The following is a 15,550-nucleotide window of genomic DNA, read 5'->3' on the forward strand; positions in this document are numbered from 1 at the left end:
GAGGGAGGCCAAATTAGAGTTTATAAACTTTGACAAGGTCCGAAATATCATTTTTTTTAAATTTTTATATACGGCAACTGAAATTTTTTAAAGTTTACATGTAAATTAAAAAAAAAATGAAGGGGGCCAGAGCCCCTACGGACCCCCCTAGCTCCACCCTTGCTGATCCCCTTCTAGTTCGGTCCCACTTTAAGGCAATCTTGTATCCAATCTAATATTTCAATATATTTTGACTCTCCACATGTTTACAATTTGAGTTTGGGTTTGTTCATATCTAGTGGTCTCACCTTGACTTTATGAGTTTTCACCCCTTTGGCATAGCTGGTCGGACCAGTAGAATGTTACATGTGAGCATCCACCCACTCCACAACTCAATGTTGCTCATCCTTGGTTCTATCAATGAGAGCATCAACCTCTTATGCAAGCTAATGCAGCCCTAGACCATGAGGGCGGAAGGAACTTTGGCTCGTCGTTCTTCCATGAAATGTCGGCTAGCGAAAAGCTGAATCGAATCATGGCATGGTTCACCACATGAGCCTACTAGCAATTTGATAAGTTTAATCCAATGCCCAGCCTACTGTTTTGAAATTGGACCAAATCATGGAACCATCATTCTCTTACTAATACAATGATAGATCTACGATAAAGTCATGCATGATGTTGGATCTAAATAGTATTGTAACGACCCGACTTACCCTCAATCTCGAGCTCTTGGTTCGGTGGATCCTAACGCCCCTCTAACAGTTTCGGTTCTAACCCTAAAAAAACTAGTATCCATGACAGTTAACCATTTAACAACATTCTTTTATAAGTCTCTCAAAATCCTTCGCAATATTTAATATGAAACTAAACTTTTGGGTATTACAACTTGCAAATAAAGATCTATACTTTTTAGAATAATGTTTCTTTCCAAATATGGATCTAGACCCGAATACCAAAAAAGAACCAGTAAATGCATGCTTAATCTCATCCGAACTCTTGGTCCCCAAAATTTATACGTGCAAAGTGGAGTGAGATGGGAGTCGCAAACGTTCCTTAGACTGGATCGGTTCCGATCCAGTTCCTATCCAAGCGTGGCAGCTAACGCAGGGGTAATATAGTCATTGAAAAAATTGTTGGGGCAGAAATGCGACAGTTGGTAATAGGAAGGAGAAAGCTGTCAATTTTGGAAATTTTTAATATATTTCCAGAAATTCGATGTATGCGCCGCGAATCTGCTGAGTGGGTCCCGCCAATTCTCGAGGGGCGCGAACCATGGCCCCTCCCAAGTCTCAGCCGTCGGGGAGGAACCGGATCGGGAATGGTCTTATCGAGTCATTTACTCCCGATACGAGACGGTTTCTTTTTTAAATGAAGACTGCGTGGCGAGAAAAATTAGTCGGTCGTAGTTGTTACGAATCTTATCTGAATTAACTATTGTTTTAATTCTTAATAATTCTCTATGCTTCTCGAAGACACTTTTTAAAGAGAAATATTAATTTCTCTAAACAGAGATTAACAACCAAAAAGCCTTAGCCTACCAACTATTTTAAACTTGAATTAGAGTATGTTAAAATGACTAAAGATGATTTAAGAGGGAAAAACGTAAGTTGAGTCAACTGGTTAACAGGTATTAATATATAAATGAGAAAAGTTGCTTAAAAATATTAATAGAAAATAATAAATTTTTTAAAATTTGTATAAGTAATTACCTACTGAAAGAAAGAACCGCATGGTTCGACTCAAGAGCGGAGCCAAAGGGGGCACCGGTAAGAGCCCTGGACCCCTCTCAAAAACAAAAAAAACTTTTTAAAAATTAACATATAAGTTTTCAAAAATTTATACTAAAAACCGAACTGACGAGTCGAACATGGTACCGATTCGGAGGGATCACACTCCAAAGAAACCGATTCGGTTGAGTCGTTGAAACGGCTAGGAAAAGGCAAAACGTGACAAATGGCAAAGTGCCACTTCATTGGTGGCATCCACGCGGGCGCCTGGCAAATTCCGCATTTTGGAAGCAGGAGAGGGGCCTTTTGGTAATTTGAAAAGGTAAAATGGGACCATCCTACGCGGCTACGCCGTTGAGCCCACTTGACCATGGTTCGGTCCTTCCGGGTCAAGCCGAGCCTAGGGTCGTGAGCTACAACCAGGGTCGGGTCGGACCTATCATCGGTAAGACTTTGTCGAATTCTGGATCCTGTGGGTAAATAATTCGGATCCAACTCATTCCCACCTGGATCTATGAATGCGTATCCAATTCCCTTAACTTCAAGACAGGTCACTTATATGGCGGGTCGGATCTAGGCATGCATTGAACTTGTGTTTCTTTCGGACCAACACTAATCTGATTATCAATTAAATTTTATTTTTGCTACTTTAAAAAGTATTTACTAAAACACGTTCTATTTTTTACTGGTCTTCAAAACACACTTAGCAGTTCGGATAATTTTATATTTAACTGCTTAAATTACACAAGTAACACGTGGTTTTTTCGAAAAAAACACAAAAACTTAACTAGGTGTTTAAAACTTTAAAAAACACATTTTTTTAAAAAAACCGTTAAAAACGAAAAAACACACTTTTTCCTTTTTTTTTTTACTTTTTTTCAGATTTTTAAATGTCAAACAATCTTTTTTTCATTTTCTATTTTTATTTGTTGCAAGTCTATTTATCTTTTGATGATTGTGTTATTAGTTTCTCACTTATTTTATTTTTTCTTTATTTTTAGTTTTTTTTTAATTTATCATATTTTTTTATTTTTTTCAAGTTCGGCATATTATACCCGATAAAAACCTCGTCGTTTAATTGTATGAATTACACATAAAAAACAGCTAAACAAAACATTAGACCTAATTGTGTTTTTGTTATACCACTAAAGTCGAGATAATATTTGTAAAATTTTCCATTGAGTTTGATAAAGTCATCCCACGGACATCCCCAATACGAATTCAAAAATGTGGTTCGTTTGGGTCTAGCGCACACTAAGGCTGGGTGTTGGCTCGGGTCAAGAAAAAGGCATCGGGTTGGGTTGGCTCGAATGAGCCTGATTCGACCTGATAAATTTTTTTTTATTATATATTTTATCTAGGTTCAGTGGCTAACACCGAACCTGTCTTCAGCCATGTCACAAGAACTTTTCATCCTTCCATTAGAAAATTCTATGTCTTCGAAATTCATTTTATAGCTTATAAAGGGGCAGCCAAGCCTTCTTCTTGTTTACCATTAAGGGTATTTTTGTTCATTCTAAGTCCCAACACACGGTCTCATGTTAGGGGGCGAATTATATCAAGAGATTATTAAAAAGGCATCTGATGTCAAAAGGAGACCTGTAAAAGAAAAAATTGGAAAATGAATAAGGTTCATGATAAAATTATGTATTTTCTAGAAAGTAAAAGAATATCCATCTCCTACCTAAAAAAAGTAACACGGTGCCTTGTGTTAGCCACCCAACAGGCAGTGTCATCTAAAGAGTGTACAAGTCACTTGGAGAATCTAGGGTAGGTGTATATGAGAATGCAGACTTATGCTACCAATTTATATGATTAAAATATGGTTTTAAATTCTTTTAGATTGATGTAATTGGAGCCGAATTTCAATATATTTGGATCTTCAAAAAAAATAAATGCGCATCAAGTTTAGCAATACAACAAAATTAAGCAAACACGGAGTATTCTATTCTACCATCTAGCTGAGAACCGAAGCTCTCATGTTTTTCACAATTACATGCTATCGCATGTTGATGTTGTCAGGATGGTTAAAATTTAAAAATTATCGTTAAAAAACCATCAATATTGGTATCAACCATGATTTATTTTAACTATATTGGTGACATATGCTAGCACTAACTTATATATATATATATATTGCCCGCATCAGCCAAACAAAAATCTTATTATAGCTTTCTAAGATCACATTGTCATGACTCAAAAATTACATGTAATGTTCATACCAAACTTATGCGGCCAACTCAAATGCCCTTTTAATGGAAAAATCCTCGCTCTGCAGTCGTGTACTTCACTTCCAAATGCAGGAAGAGGTCACTTTCACACTAAATCGCAAGTTTTCCCACAAAAAAAATGTGTCTCATTTGCATGCCTTTGATGAATAGTCTCTTAGAATTCCACCAAACAGTGTGGATGGGGACATAATAATTTGTTAGACGACAAACGAGAGAAAAATTTTCCTACCAACCGATTTTCCGCCCTTGTTTGCTCTTTGTCAGTGGTACCACATATAGGCCCACGATTATTTTCCCAGGGCCTTCTTATTTAAAATAACTAAAAAATTATTTAAAATCATTGAAAGAGCTAATAAAAGTCCTTATTTTAAAACTAGAACCATCTCTTATATTTTATTCTAGAATATATGTGAGCCATAATAAAAATTTCCATCTAGATCGTTGTTTTTTTTTTTTTTAATTTCTTCATCAAACGTGAGATATATAATAGAGGTTGGTTTCCACCTTATGCCTATGGGGCTGAAAACGTATTCCAACCCTACAACTTGAACGGCATTCTCATGATTTTGTAGGGATATTTTGGACCCGTACCAATTTGCCCTTACAGGGTGGGGGTCTCACATTTAGCCAACAAAGACATTTTGGTAATTTTAAGCCCTGTTATATGTCATAATATATATTCTGCTCCATATATAGTAAGGTTACGGAGATAGAAAATAAAAAGAAGACATTAGGAATGAGAGAAATGTAGAATCTATTTTTTTTAATACAAACACACGCACATATATATATATATATATATATATATATATAGAGAGAGAGAGAGAGAGAGAGAGAGAGAGAGAGAGAGAGAGAGAGAGAGAGAGAGAGAGAGAGTATGATTGGATTTCTCTTACGTATCTCTTTCTCCCTCCCTTACCAAGTGACAAATAGTGCAACCAGCCGGGTTAAGAGGCGTGTTATAGCTATGTACTCAGTTCAAATTTTGAAGGGTGCTATTCTATTGGTATTGAAGAGTGTTGATCTTAAAAATAGAGGTGCCATTACTTAGGACTGCACACGAGCCAAGTTGAGCCCAAGTTTGGTCAGCTCGAGCTCGACTCGGCTAAAAAAACTCGAGCTCGAGTTCAACTCGAACTCCTTATGGCACGCTCAAGCTCAACTTGACTACACAAAATCAAGCTCGAACTCAACTTGATTAACCGATTTCACTTGTTTAGGCGTTAACTCGTATTAGAATTAACTCATTTAACTCATGTAAATGTTAACTCATGTAACTCATTTAGCTCGTGTAACTTGTGAAAATTTGTTTTTACCCTCAAAGTTAAAACCGGTGAACCATTTTTTATAGTATTATATAGAGTATCAGTTTGCGACTCGAGTCCAGTATAAACTGAGTCGAGTTCCTGAAACTAGAACCGACTCATTTATCATTTTGAGTATCTTTGTAATCTCAAACTCAACTTGTTTATAAACAAGTTAAGCACGAACCGAGTTTTTTTCGAGGGAGTTCAAGTCAAGCCCGAGTTAGCTCGGACTCATTGTGTAACCCGACCATTTCCCTTCCTTCCCTCCCCCTCTCTTTCTTTCCTTCTTTCTCTTCCCCCCCCCTCCCTCGGACATTGTTTACCTGATAAAATAAAAAGAAAAAGGAAAGGTTTTCCTTGAAATAATAAAAAATGACCAAAAAAAGGTTCCATTAGTGCGGATGCACACATGGAGGGGAGATATTTTTACCCACTTTTGAAAAAGTTACTTCCAGATGAGATTCCTAATCATAAGACCCAATATGTCCATACGTGGTGAAAGTGATGGTCCCTGCAGCATATTGACCACTGAAATGAAAAGTTAGCTTTACAAGTGCTAAAGGCAATAATATTACATGTTCCACTTCTGCATCGGATATATTGTGACATCGAATCTCCTACTTTTTGCCGAGAACTTCCGTACGCACACACACCTAATTAGATGCAAACAATATATATATGGATGGATGTGACTATAATCATTCAATTATAGTTTTATACAGGTAATCATAAATTAATCTCATTAAATTATAATCTAATTATGTCATTAAAATAGGCTTATCTAAATTCGAATAAGCCAATATGAGAGTGCCACATCTCACATGCTTTTTGTTTTTTAATCATTTTAAATACCAATTTAAGAAAAGTATTCAAGCGACATATGATCGTAGCAAAAAGTTAGCTTTTAAGAGACGATCAACTCGAAAAGATAGTTAGAAGTTTGATAAAATAAAGCAAATCTCTTTGTACAATTCGGTAAGGATGCTACCTAACCTACCTCGACTAGCCAATAAAGAAGAAGAAAAAAAAAAAAGATCCCACTTGCTTGCTTTCTAAATCTAATTTGAAACGATATGAATTTCAAATTGTTTGACTCGCATAGAGATAAGTAATGCGTATAAATAATATAAACTAGTACATAAAATAATCTTATATAATGATGATGATGATCTAAAAAGACACTTCATCCTTGGGGAATTTGATCGGCAGATAATTCATATATCTATTTTACCATATCAACCCGAGTTAAATCATATATATTAAAATTTTCTTGTCAAATGTATATTTTACCATATCTATTTTTCCATATATCTATTTACTTGAATTCTAATTCAGACAAAGAAAATCCTATACCATATCTGAAATCCGAATTCATAATCAGAATCCGACTTTTATATTAACATCTGAATCCGAGTCCAATTATTAAATTGAATCCAAAGCACATTATTGACATTGAGTATAGGATATTTACTGAAACTTATACCCAATTCTAATCTAAATCTGGTCAGTATTTACTTAATCTGAATGTAATTGGATGTCATTTCTTATATCCGAATCCGATTTGATTCCTTAATCAGATATCACATTTTCTTCTCTATGATTTTTTTAAGTTGGATATCAAATCTAAATTGGATCTATTGACATCCCTATTTACAAACTATGTAGGGAGCTACACTCTCAATATCAAACTCTCAGCCTTTTTTAACTCAACGCTGCCTTTGATAGCCTCGGATCTCATATCCAAGTTGCTCAGAGAGCGATGAGACATAGATCTCATGTCGTCCAACCCGGCCTGTATTTTGCATTCAACTGTAGATCTGAAATCCACTTAAACTTGTTTTTGGTTTTTGGTCAGAACAGTGGATTTTGCAGTCCAATCTCATGTCACCTTGGTTTTAAGTTGGCAATGTAGCTAGACAGTGGTGGGGCCGGAATGCGTGAGTGGGTACTAATGGTATATAATTTAAACTAGAAGGGACACTCATATTTAAATAAATAAAAGTATGTAAGGACTCAATGTGTAAATAAAACAATTTCTGTTGACTGGTGTGGGCGATCGCCCACATTAGCCCGCGCTTGTCTCCGCAACTGTAGCCAGGTGAATGGAACTCTTGTTAGCAGATTGTAAACTTTTGGAGAAAGGATAACATAACATTTTGGATGTAAAGAAAACTTTAGAGGCGTTTGGTAACAGAAAGGACACTGCGTTCTTTACAATGCATTGTCTTACGAATATGAGATCACGTTCATGAAGCACTGCATAGGTTTGAGAGAACATAGTGTTCCTGTGACCAAACACCTGATTAGGGTTTTTGGTTTTGATCACTGAATTATGAACTCTAAAGTTGCTTTGGGTTCTTGTTCTAAAATTTTTGAAAGGATGCCCTTTACCAAAGACCCTGAACCATAGTTGACAAATCCGTGACTCAGACTTAGTTCCGCGGACAACTGGGTCACTGAATCAGCGAGTTGACTTGTCGACTTTCAAATAACAATAATGTATTTTTACTGCAGCAGAATCGGCAATTTCGGGCAAGTCGGAGCAAGTTGGGGCCCGGTAGGACCAAGTCAGGGGCGAGTCAGGTTCTACTTTGCCCAAACCTTGACTCGTGGCCAGATTTGTAGGTGATCCGAGTTGGCTTGGGCGATTCCTGAGTCAGCCGGCGAGTTTGCCAACTATGCCCTGAACATCACTATTTTAGGGATGTAATTTTGAATTACTTAATTGAGGCAAATGGGTACATCTAAAGTCGAATCGAAGAATTGGATCTAATACAGCAAGAAGATGACATTGCAACTTGGCTTATCGTCGGTCAAGAAAGCAAACAGATCAAATGCTCTTGATCAGAATCTAAAATCATATCCAAACACAATCCAACAAGGGAAAAAACGAACCAAAATTCAGAAAATACCTGGAACCAATCGAAAACAGCTAAAAGCGCATTATTTATGTTTAATATTAGTGTTGCTCTATTTGGATTTTGTTCTAGATCTATGCTAGATCCAACAAACTATGCTTGATAGTCCCAAAATCTTGTCCAAATGCATGCTTGAATCTAGGTGATCCAGATCTCCGCTTGAGTTTTCAAAATCAGAATCTCAATCTCACTGGCATCGAACAAGAGTGAGTAATTAGTTAGATTAATATTTGAATGTATAGATGCTTCTAATCAAATTTATTCTAGATTGCCTTTAGAAAGATTATACAGTAAATTTTAATGCTAGAAAACACAGGTAAAAAGAAGAGCGACAAATATAAAGTCTCTGTTGTGTTTGAAAGTTCACTCAAGGCACAAGCTGTTCCAAGAAAAAGTTGTCAGTTCGAGTACATAAAGCAGAAAAGAAGGCACAACAAAACATATTATAATGAAAAAGTAAAACTGGCAAACCTTAATGCACATCTATAATAGATCAATAAATAAAGAAGCAAAGAAGTTGAGGCGCATTTGGTGCATGATTTTGTCATGTGACTTGTCTTTTTCATTTTCCATCATATAGTGGCATAAGATGACACCTCAAAGAACCACTCAGAGCTTCTTTTGTTGTTTCATGTCAAATTTTTGTTTGGTTGGAATGAGTTGTGCGGTGTGTCTCCAGTTTAACTTAACTTGTGAAAGAAGCCGATGTAGGTTTCCACGTGCAAGTTGAATAGGGATGTCAACGGATTAGATTAAAATTGGATGTCCTTAATCATATCCAGGATATTCACATATTCAGAATTGAATTCGGATTCAAACAAAGAAAAATCACATCCGAATCTGAAATCTGATTTTACGATTGGAATCCGAATAGATTTTATTATGGGAATATATTGATATTCAGAATTGAATTCGGATTCAAACAAAGAAAAATCACATCCGAATCTGAAATCCGATTTTACGATTGGAATCCGAATAGATTTTATTATGGGAATATATCTGAAAAATAAAAGTAAACTCGTAAAACACTAAAATATTGTATTTTGTAAAATTTGATGTAAAGATTAAAATAAATTCAGGCATTGTGGTGGTGCCTCCTTGAGGGCAGGTTTGTTATTTAACTAATTTTCACGGGCCATACCGACCAGTCCTTTTGCCAAAAACTGTATGTAAGCCACGTGGAAGCACTCGGACAACACTGTGGGTAACCTGAGAAGAAGCAAACGGGGAAGAGATGGACGAGAAGAGCGTGATTGTCGCCGAGGACGGCCCTTCTGCTGCGGCATCGCAACTCTCTGCTGTCCTCTTCGGTAATCTCTCGTTCCCTCCTTTTTTTCTGCGAAATTCCGCTGGATCTTTCATCTCCTTGAGGCATTCCAGCGAAATTCGGCCGGAAACTCCAAGGGCGAAGAGGATCTCGTGGAACCATCGCCATTCCCCCCTTTTTCAACGTCCAGGGTGTTCTACTTCTGCTCCTTCCTTACTCAGTGGATAAGGCTGCCGATCCATTCTTCTTGCTTGATTGAATCGGCTTATAATTCTCAATTCTCTACGATGGCTAGTAAATCTCCTGCTTCCCAAAATGTTCGCGACATGAGTGACGACGGGCGACGGCCTGGGTGACCGGGAAAACTTGGAGGGAAAACGACGGAAATTTTCAGTCATTTTGAAAATGAAGATTGACCTAAATGCCCTTCAGCGTCGCGTTCGAGTCAGCCCCCTGAGGCCCTAACTGGGTCCGTCTCCAAGGTCGAGATCTCTGTTAGGGCAAGTTGTACATTTTTTTTTGTTGGGTGACATTGAAGTTATAAAATATGTTGATATATTTATTGAATAAAATATGTTGATATATTTTATTGAACTTTCCTCAGCTTTTAGTTTATAAAATATTAGAAAAAAGAAAGTTGCCTTGGGGAGGTTTGATTATTTTTTTTTTCACCTTTCTCGCCCTAAGACAAAGCATTGATTAAACAAACGTGATTCTTTTATTGAACCTAACCAGATGAATTAAGCATCGAATTTATTATTGGATTACATCCAAATCATTGCCATTCCTAATGTTATAAATATATTAGCTACTTGAAAATTTCTAATATTTAATATTTTTAATTAGTTTAACTTGGTCTTCAATCGTTTTATAGGTAGAAAAAAATGGGAGAGAGACCGACTTAGCCTTATAGTATCCAATTCACCCTTTCAGCAAAATGACACAGGTTTCCCTTCGCTATATCACGCCAGAAAAATGATACAGGACCCCTACTGATATTAACAGAATGAGCAGTTGTCCCCAACATATGAGCAGTGGTTTCAAAATAGATATTTCTTAATGTTTACTTGGGAGAGCATAAAATCCTCAAGACCGTACTCTTACACCATTCTGGCTTATTTTGGGATTTGAGTAGGCCTACAATACATCCTTTTACAACTCAGAACAGAAGAATAATACACAGAAGCATCACAGCGATTGCAAGATTTGAACTTTGAACTCCTTTAGTGTGAGCCCTCTTGCTGCTTGTTTCATTACGTCCCTGCAGATTCTCAAGGCTCTTACACAAGAAAACTGCATTATTTTCAGTCTTTCTTTTTAACCTTTATCAGAGAAGGGCGAACACCAGTAAGAAAAAGTTTAATCACGCCAATGGTGATTATTCGTGACTACAATCTGATCCATGCCTTATCCACTAATTACAGATCAAATGCAGCAAGCACAAGCAGCATATGACAACATGCTCAAGATGATCAGGTGATCTCACCTCTTACATACTTTCCTCAGTCTCAGTATATTTCTGGTATTCTGTTAATTTTAAAGCTTAATCTAGGTCTGGGTCATCAAGTTGTTGTTTGTTCTTGCATCAGAAGTCGATGTTTGTTCTAATCAAATTGGTTGATCTTGATCATGATCAGACCTCGAATGACTCTGGGTGAGCATGCATGTTCTTGGGGAGTCTAACTGGATCCACATAGAGTTGGTCCGGAGTTTGGGCACGCTACAGGATCGGCCATCTTTGGTCTAGGCTTGCATTTTAGTCCCTGATGCGTGATTAGTCTTCATTTAATCCCTTGGTTTCCCATTTCCAACCCTGAAGCTGCGGGGGCTCAAACAAGTCCAGGCCTCAGGTTCATGCCTTCCAAGCAGCCTCTGATAGTTCAACTTGAACTTAAGTTCGTCACTGAACGGGTCGTCCCGGCCATGTTCTTGTTAGGCAGGCTCCACGAATTATTGATGCGTCCAACTAGTGGTGGGGGAATTCGGACCTATTTGAATCTGTGATCTGGCTGATGATCCGATCTGCTCTCGTCGTGTCACCATGTACCCACGTCCTGTGCCAGGTTAGGTTTAGTCAAACCGAAGGCGGGTTGTACAAATACTATGAACAGACACAAAATGCTCCCTGATCTGCACCAACTGCGTCCGCAAATGAAAATGTGTGTGTCTACTTATTGAAGCTTGACTGGTTTCCTTGGAATAAATTGACAGTGAGATAGATAGAAGCTCTTCTGAGATAACGGAGGAAGTGGGCAAATGCAAGGAGTGGGCAATTGAGAGGAAGAAGATGGTGGAGGAAGAGAAGGAGCGTTTCCGGGTAGCTGCTCTTAGTGCCTTGGATCTCCTCAACACAAGCGGCCCCTGATGGCACCACCAGGTTCTGCCCCTCTACTCTGCACAAGAAAGATGATATACCTAAAAACTTCTTGAAAGTCGCAGGTCGTACAGAACATAGTTGGTCGTAGCTTTTGTTCAAGCTTTGCCATGTGCAGTTCCCTTGGCCAATTAAGCACAGCTAAAGCAGAAAGTCTCTTTCTCTCTCTCTCTCTCTCTCTCTCTCTCTCTCTATATATATATATATATATATATATATATATATATACTGTCTGCGTTTGGACAGAAAAATCCACCCATCTTTCATAGCAGACCACTCGATGCATAACGGCCATATTGATGGACGAAGGATTTTAACTCCGACACACACACACACATGAAAATTTCTATGCAGCCATGGGGCGGATGGCTAAAAATTAAAAGGTTATTGTTAAAGCACCATGAATTAATTCCTCAATAGACCATGAACTGTTGCTGCATTATAAATCGTCGGTAATGCGCTGTTTTTTAATAATAATTTTTTTCTTTATCCATCAGCAACATCTTACATGCGCCAACATAAAATTCCCCTATAATTAACACCTAACACAATTAACGAGCATCTCTTGATATGCATTTTTAAACATAATCTAACTACATGCCGTTCTGTCAATTTTTAGGCATGTTCATTAAGAAATGTTGGCAAAGAATTTAATAGCACAAAAGAAATTATCTGATAAAAGATTTTAACAATCAAACGAGAGAAAGCTCCTATGTGCAGCAACACAAATCTGCTCCGATGGGGAGGTTACGCAGAGGCACGGGGCTCCACCCCAGCGTGAACAGCAGAGTTCGAGAGAGTTTTTGCTTGCTTTAATTTTCACATTTTATTTTTATGCTTTTCTTTGTCTACTCTGTTAAACATTATCCTGGAAGGCCAAAATAGCTTGTAAGGCTCCATACGGGACGAAGATGCGCTTTTCGGTTCTTGTCATCGGAAATTCAAGCCATCCATGGCCACCAGTAGTAATAACAATGATTCATGAACACGACCAGGCAGCCCACACCATAATTTCCAATCAGAGATACCGCACAGCATGCGCCCATCCATATCAGGCTTTAGGGCTATGATTAGAAATCCCGTTTAGAAGGTAACGGACAGAATAATTAGCTATTTTCACATAAACCCAATCCTAGCAATATCTAGCTTTACATAAAGCATCGTTTGATCACCACAATCCTATAAGTTCTTCTACTTGATCATAGGACGCCCATACTTATGTAAGCATAGCTGTAACTAATCCAACGCCCAAAGCCGGTCGGGTATCTACCCCAATCTTTAAGACAGTTTCACATAACTTTGTGGGAGTGTTCGTTGTCAGACACCCCCTTATTATTGCACTATGTTGCTATAAAATGGAGAGCTAGTGAGGAGGGAGTATGATAACCAATTCAAGGGTGAATCTGTTTTAATATCATTATATCAAAACCCAGCAGCCCAATTTTATCCATCAGAGATTTTTTAGTGGCTCTCACTTGTGACTAACAATTATTTGTTTTAGGAGTTGAAATTGCTTTTAGCAATTGACGATCATCCAACACACGTTTTTGTTTTGTATAGCCTGTTAATTTTCCCTTGCATAAAAAATCACCACCTGTGAAATTTGACAAACCATAGGGCAAAATAAATGCTCCAGACAGGGACACAGAGAAGGGGGGTGGGAGAGAGAGAGAGAGAGAGAGAGAGAGAGGGAGAGAGAGAGAGACCACACCAGTAGATCACTAGAAAATCAACTCAAAATATAAGTTATTTTTACACAGTCAAAATTGGAACATATATATTCTTAACCAAAAAAGGGGGAAAAGGAAACAGGCGCATAACCTTTAGCCTTGCATCCTTTGGCCTTGATCTGTACACGATTTTACAGCACTGCTGGAGAGAGTACTTACAAGTTCCGGTCAAACCACTGTCTGCACATATCGACAACTGGAAGTGCATTTGACAGCAAGGCCTGCAATATTTGGAAGTAAAACCTGTTAGTGTTAGAGCAATGTGCATCCTCCACTAAGCCATTCATTTCCCAAGTCCACAGATGAACCAGCAGTAATGACAGGAAGATAATTGCAAGTTTGCCCCAAGATTGATACGAGAATCAAAATGGGTCACATACGACAATGGATCAGCTAGTAGCAAGCTGAGTTGATTTGTGCAAAGAAACCTGAGGACTGTTACTTTTTAGAATTTAACTTCCAAGTGCAGTAAGGGCAACTCCTCCGTCTTAAAGGACACAACTTAGTACATATACAGGCCTGGTTCCTGTTCCATGGTTTGATCAACTCCTAACCACCAAAGTAAGACCTTAGAATCATCGAAAAAAAAAAGCTGCTAAGAATTTTTAACAATGAAAGTTGGGAAGTTTTACTTTGTGAAGAGCATAGAATTAGAGAAACAAGTATGTTTAGCAGCAAGACGCCAAAAGAAAGCTTTGTTATGGGCAGGATTTAGTTTTGCAGGACATAAAAAGGCTGGGAGAATGCATATGGAGTATGGACTGAAATAAAACAGAAAACTTATATGGCATTCACCAAGAAAATACTGATAAGGCAGCGTTTAACTTCTATAAATTTTTGTTTTGATGTAATGGAAGAAGTGTCTATTACAGAGGCTAAAAAAATTGTACAGGACAATAGAGCATGAGAACTGATACCTGATGGGCTACATAATCAACATCTGCCGTGCTTCCATTTCGAGATGCAATCTGAAATGCTGTCTTCAGACGCCCACAGATAACACATGCTATCACCTTCCTGCAATGTGTGATTGGAAAAACAAAATGAACGAACCGTTCACAGTCAATACAACTATTCTGGACCAGAAAACTACAAATCCTTACAGCTGCAAGGATTGCCCCAAAGAGCAGCAAAATTATAGGGACTTTTGAGATGACTGCTTAGTAGAAAATTCATAGGCAGTTCTTATCATGTAAGCTTACATATCAATAACATTCAATAACCTTTTAGCTCTCCAATTTATATCTTAAGCTTCAACCAAAAAGTCAATGATCAAAATGTTACCTGTGCACACTTTTTAACATGTCAATAAGTCGATCTGGCCTTTCTCTGTGCTTGTTTGCATATATGACAATGGCAGCCAGAAGAACCTATATTAAACACAAACACAAGAAAGATTTTACATCTTTTTATGGACAAAGAACAACATCAATTGATAACCCAGAACCAACAAGCATTAAACCAATTGAAGTTCTCAGTTTGTATCTTTACAGAGTCAAAATTCCATTAGCCATCTTGGTTGGAAGGTACTCATTGATAACATGTCAAGTTATAAGTCACCAACCTGGCCCAAGCAGTAACTTCCAAAAAAAAAAAAAAAATCCTCATAAGTTTACCTATATAGCTGGAATCTAGTTAAATGTCCAAATACCAGCTCAGCCCTTCATGCCAAGCAGTTTATGGTCTTGATAGTGCTAAAACCTAAAGAACCTCAAAAGGTCTTGAACTTTTTACTAAGCTGACTTTGCAGTATCACTGGATTCACCAGATCCAAGTTCACAAATAATAATTGAGAATAACAGTCTACAAGATCAGATCAAGATTGTACCTGGTCCCAGTCACTATCATCGATCGTACCCTTGATATTCCTTAGAAACTCTGTCAATTGATTTCCTTTCTTTCTTTCAGCAAGTGATTTTGCCACGGCAGCATAAATGTCAACAGCTGCAACAAAGATTACAAATAAATAAGTACAACTCAGAAATAAAGATGAGGATCCAAAGAAGACTATCAA

At 37.7% G+C, this 15,550-nt stretch overlaps 2 protein-coding genes across 2 annotated transcripts in view; one reads left to right on the forward strand and one right to left on the reverse strand.

The window, feature by feature from the left end:
* Positions 1-9,368: 9,368 nt before the first annotated feature.
* On the forward strand, positions 9,369-11,972 carry LOC116245856 (uncharacterized). The gene is made up of 3 exons (XM_031617439.2): positions 9,369-9,475; positions 10,857-10,908; positions 11,644-11,972. The coding sequence occupies exons 1-3, from the start codon at positions 9,400-9,402 to the stop codon at positions 11,795-11,797; spliced, it is 282 nt and encodes a 93-aa protein (XP_031473299.1). The 5' UTR covers positions 9,369-9,399; the 3' UTR covers positions 11,798-11,972.
* A 1,548-nt stretch (positions 11,973-13,520) lies between these two features.
* The window catches only part of LOC116257304 (uncharacterized), an 88,802-nt gene continuing 86,772 nt past the window's right edge, over positions 13,521-15,550 (reverse strand). The window contains exons 33-36 of the mRNA XM_031633922.2: positions 15,365-15,480; positions 14,821-14,906; positions 14,454-14,553; positions 13,521-13,757 (exon numbers count right to left, since the gene is read on the reverse strand). Of these exons, the coding sequence (XP_031489782.1) occupies positions 13,692-13,757; positions 14,454-14,553; positions 14,821-14,906; positions 15,365-15,480 (368 nt within the window). The 3' untranslated portion in view covers positions 13,521-13,691. The remainder of the gene's footprint in view (positions 13,758-14,453; positions 14,554-14,820; positions 14,907-15,364; positions 15,481-15,550) is intronic.

Source organism: Nymphaea colorata, chromosome 1, assembly GCF_008831285.2.
Source record: "Nymphaea colorata isolate Beijing-Zhang1983 chromosome 1, ASM883128v2, whole genome shotgun sequence".
Lineage (NCBI taxonomy): Eukaryota > Viridiplantae > Streptophyta > Magnoliopsida > Nymphaeales > Nymphaeaceae > Nymphaea > Nymphaea colorata.

Coding starts and splice junctions, on each gene's coding strand:
- LOC116245856 (XM_031617439.2), top strand. CDS start 9,400: ATGGACGAGAAGAGCGTGATTGTCGCCGAGGACGGCCCTTCTGCTGCG. Junction 9,476..10,856: donor ACTCTCTGCTGTCCTCTTCG/GTAATCTCTCGT, acceptor CACTAATTACAG/ATCAAATGCAGCAAGCACAA. Junction 10,909..11,643: donor AACATGCTCAAGATGATCAG/GTGATCTCACCT, acceptor ATAAATTGACAG/TGAGATAGATAGAAGCTCTT.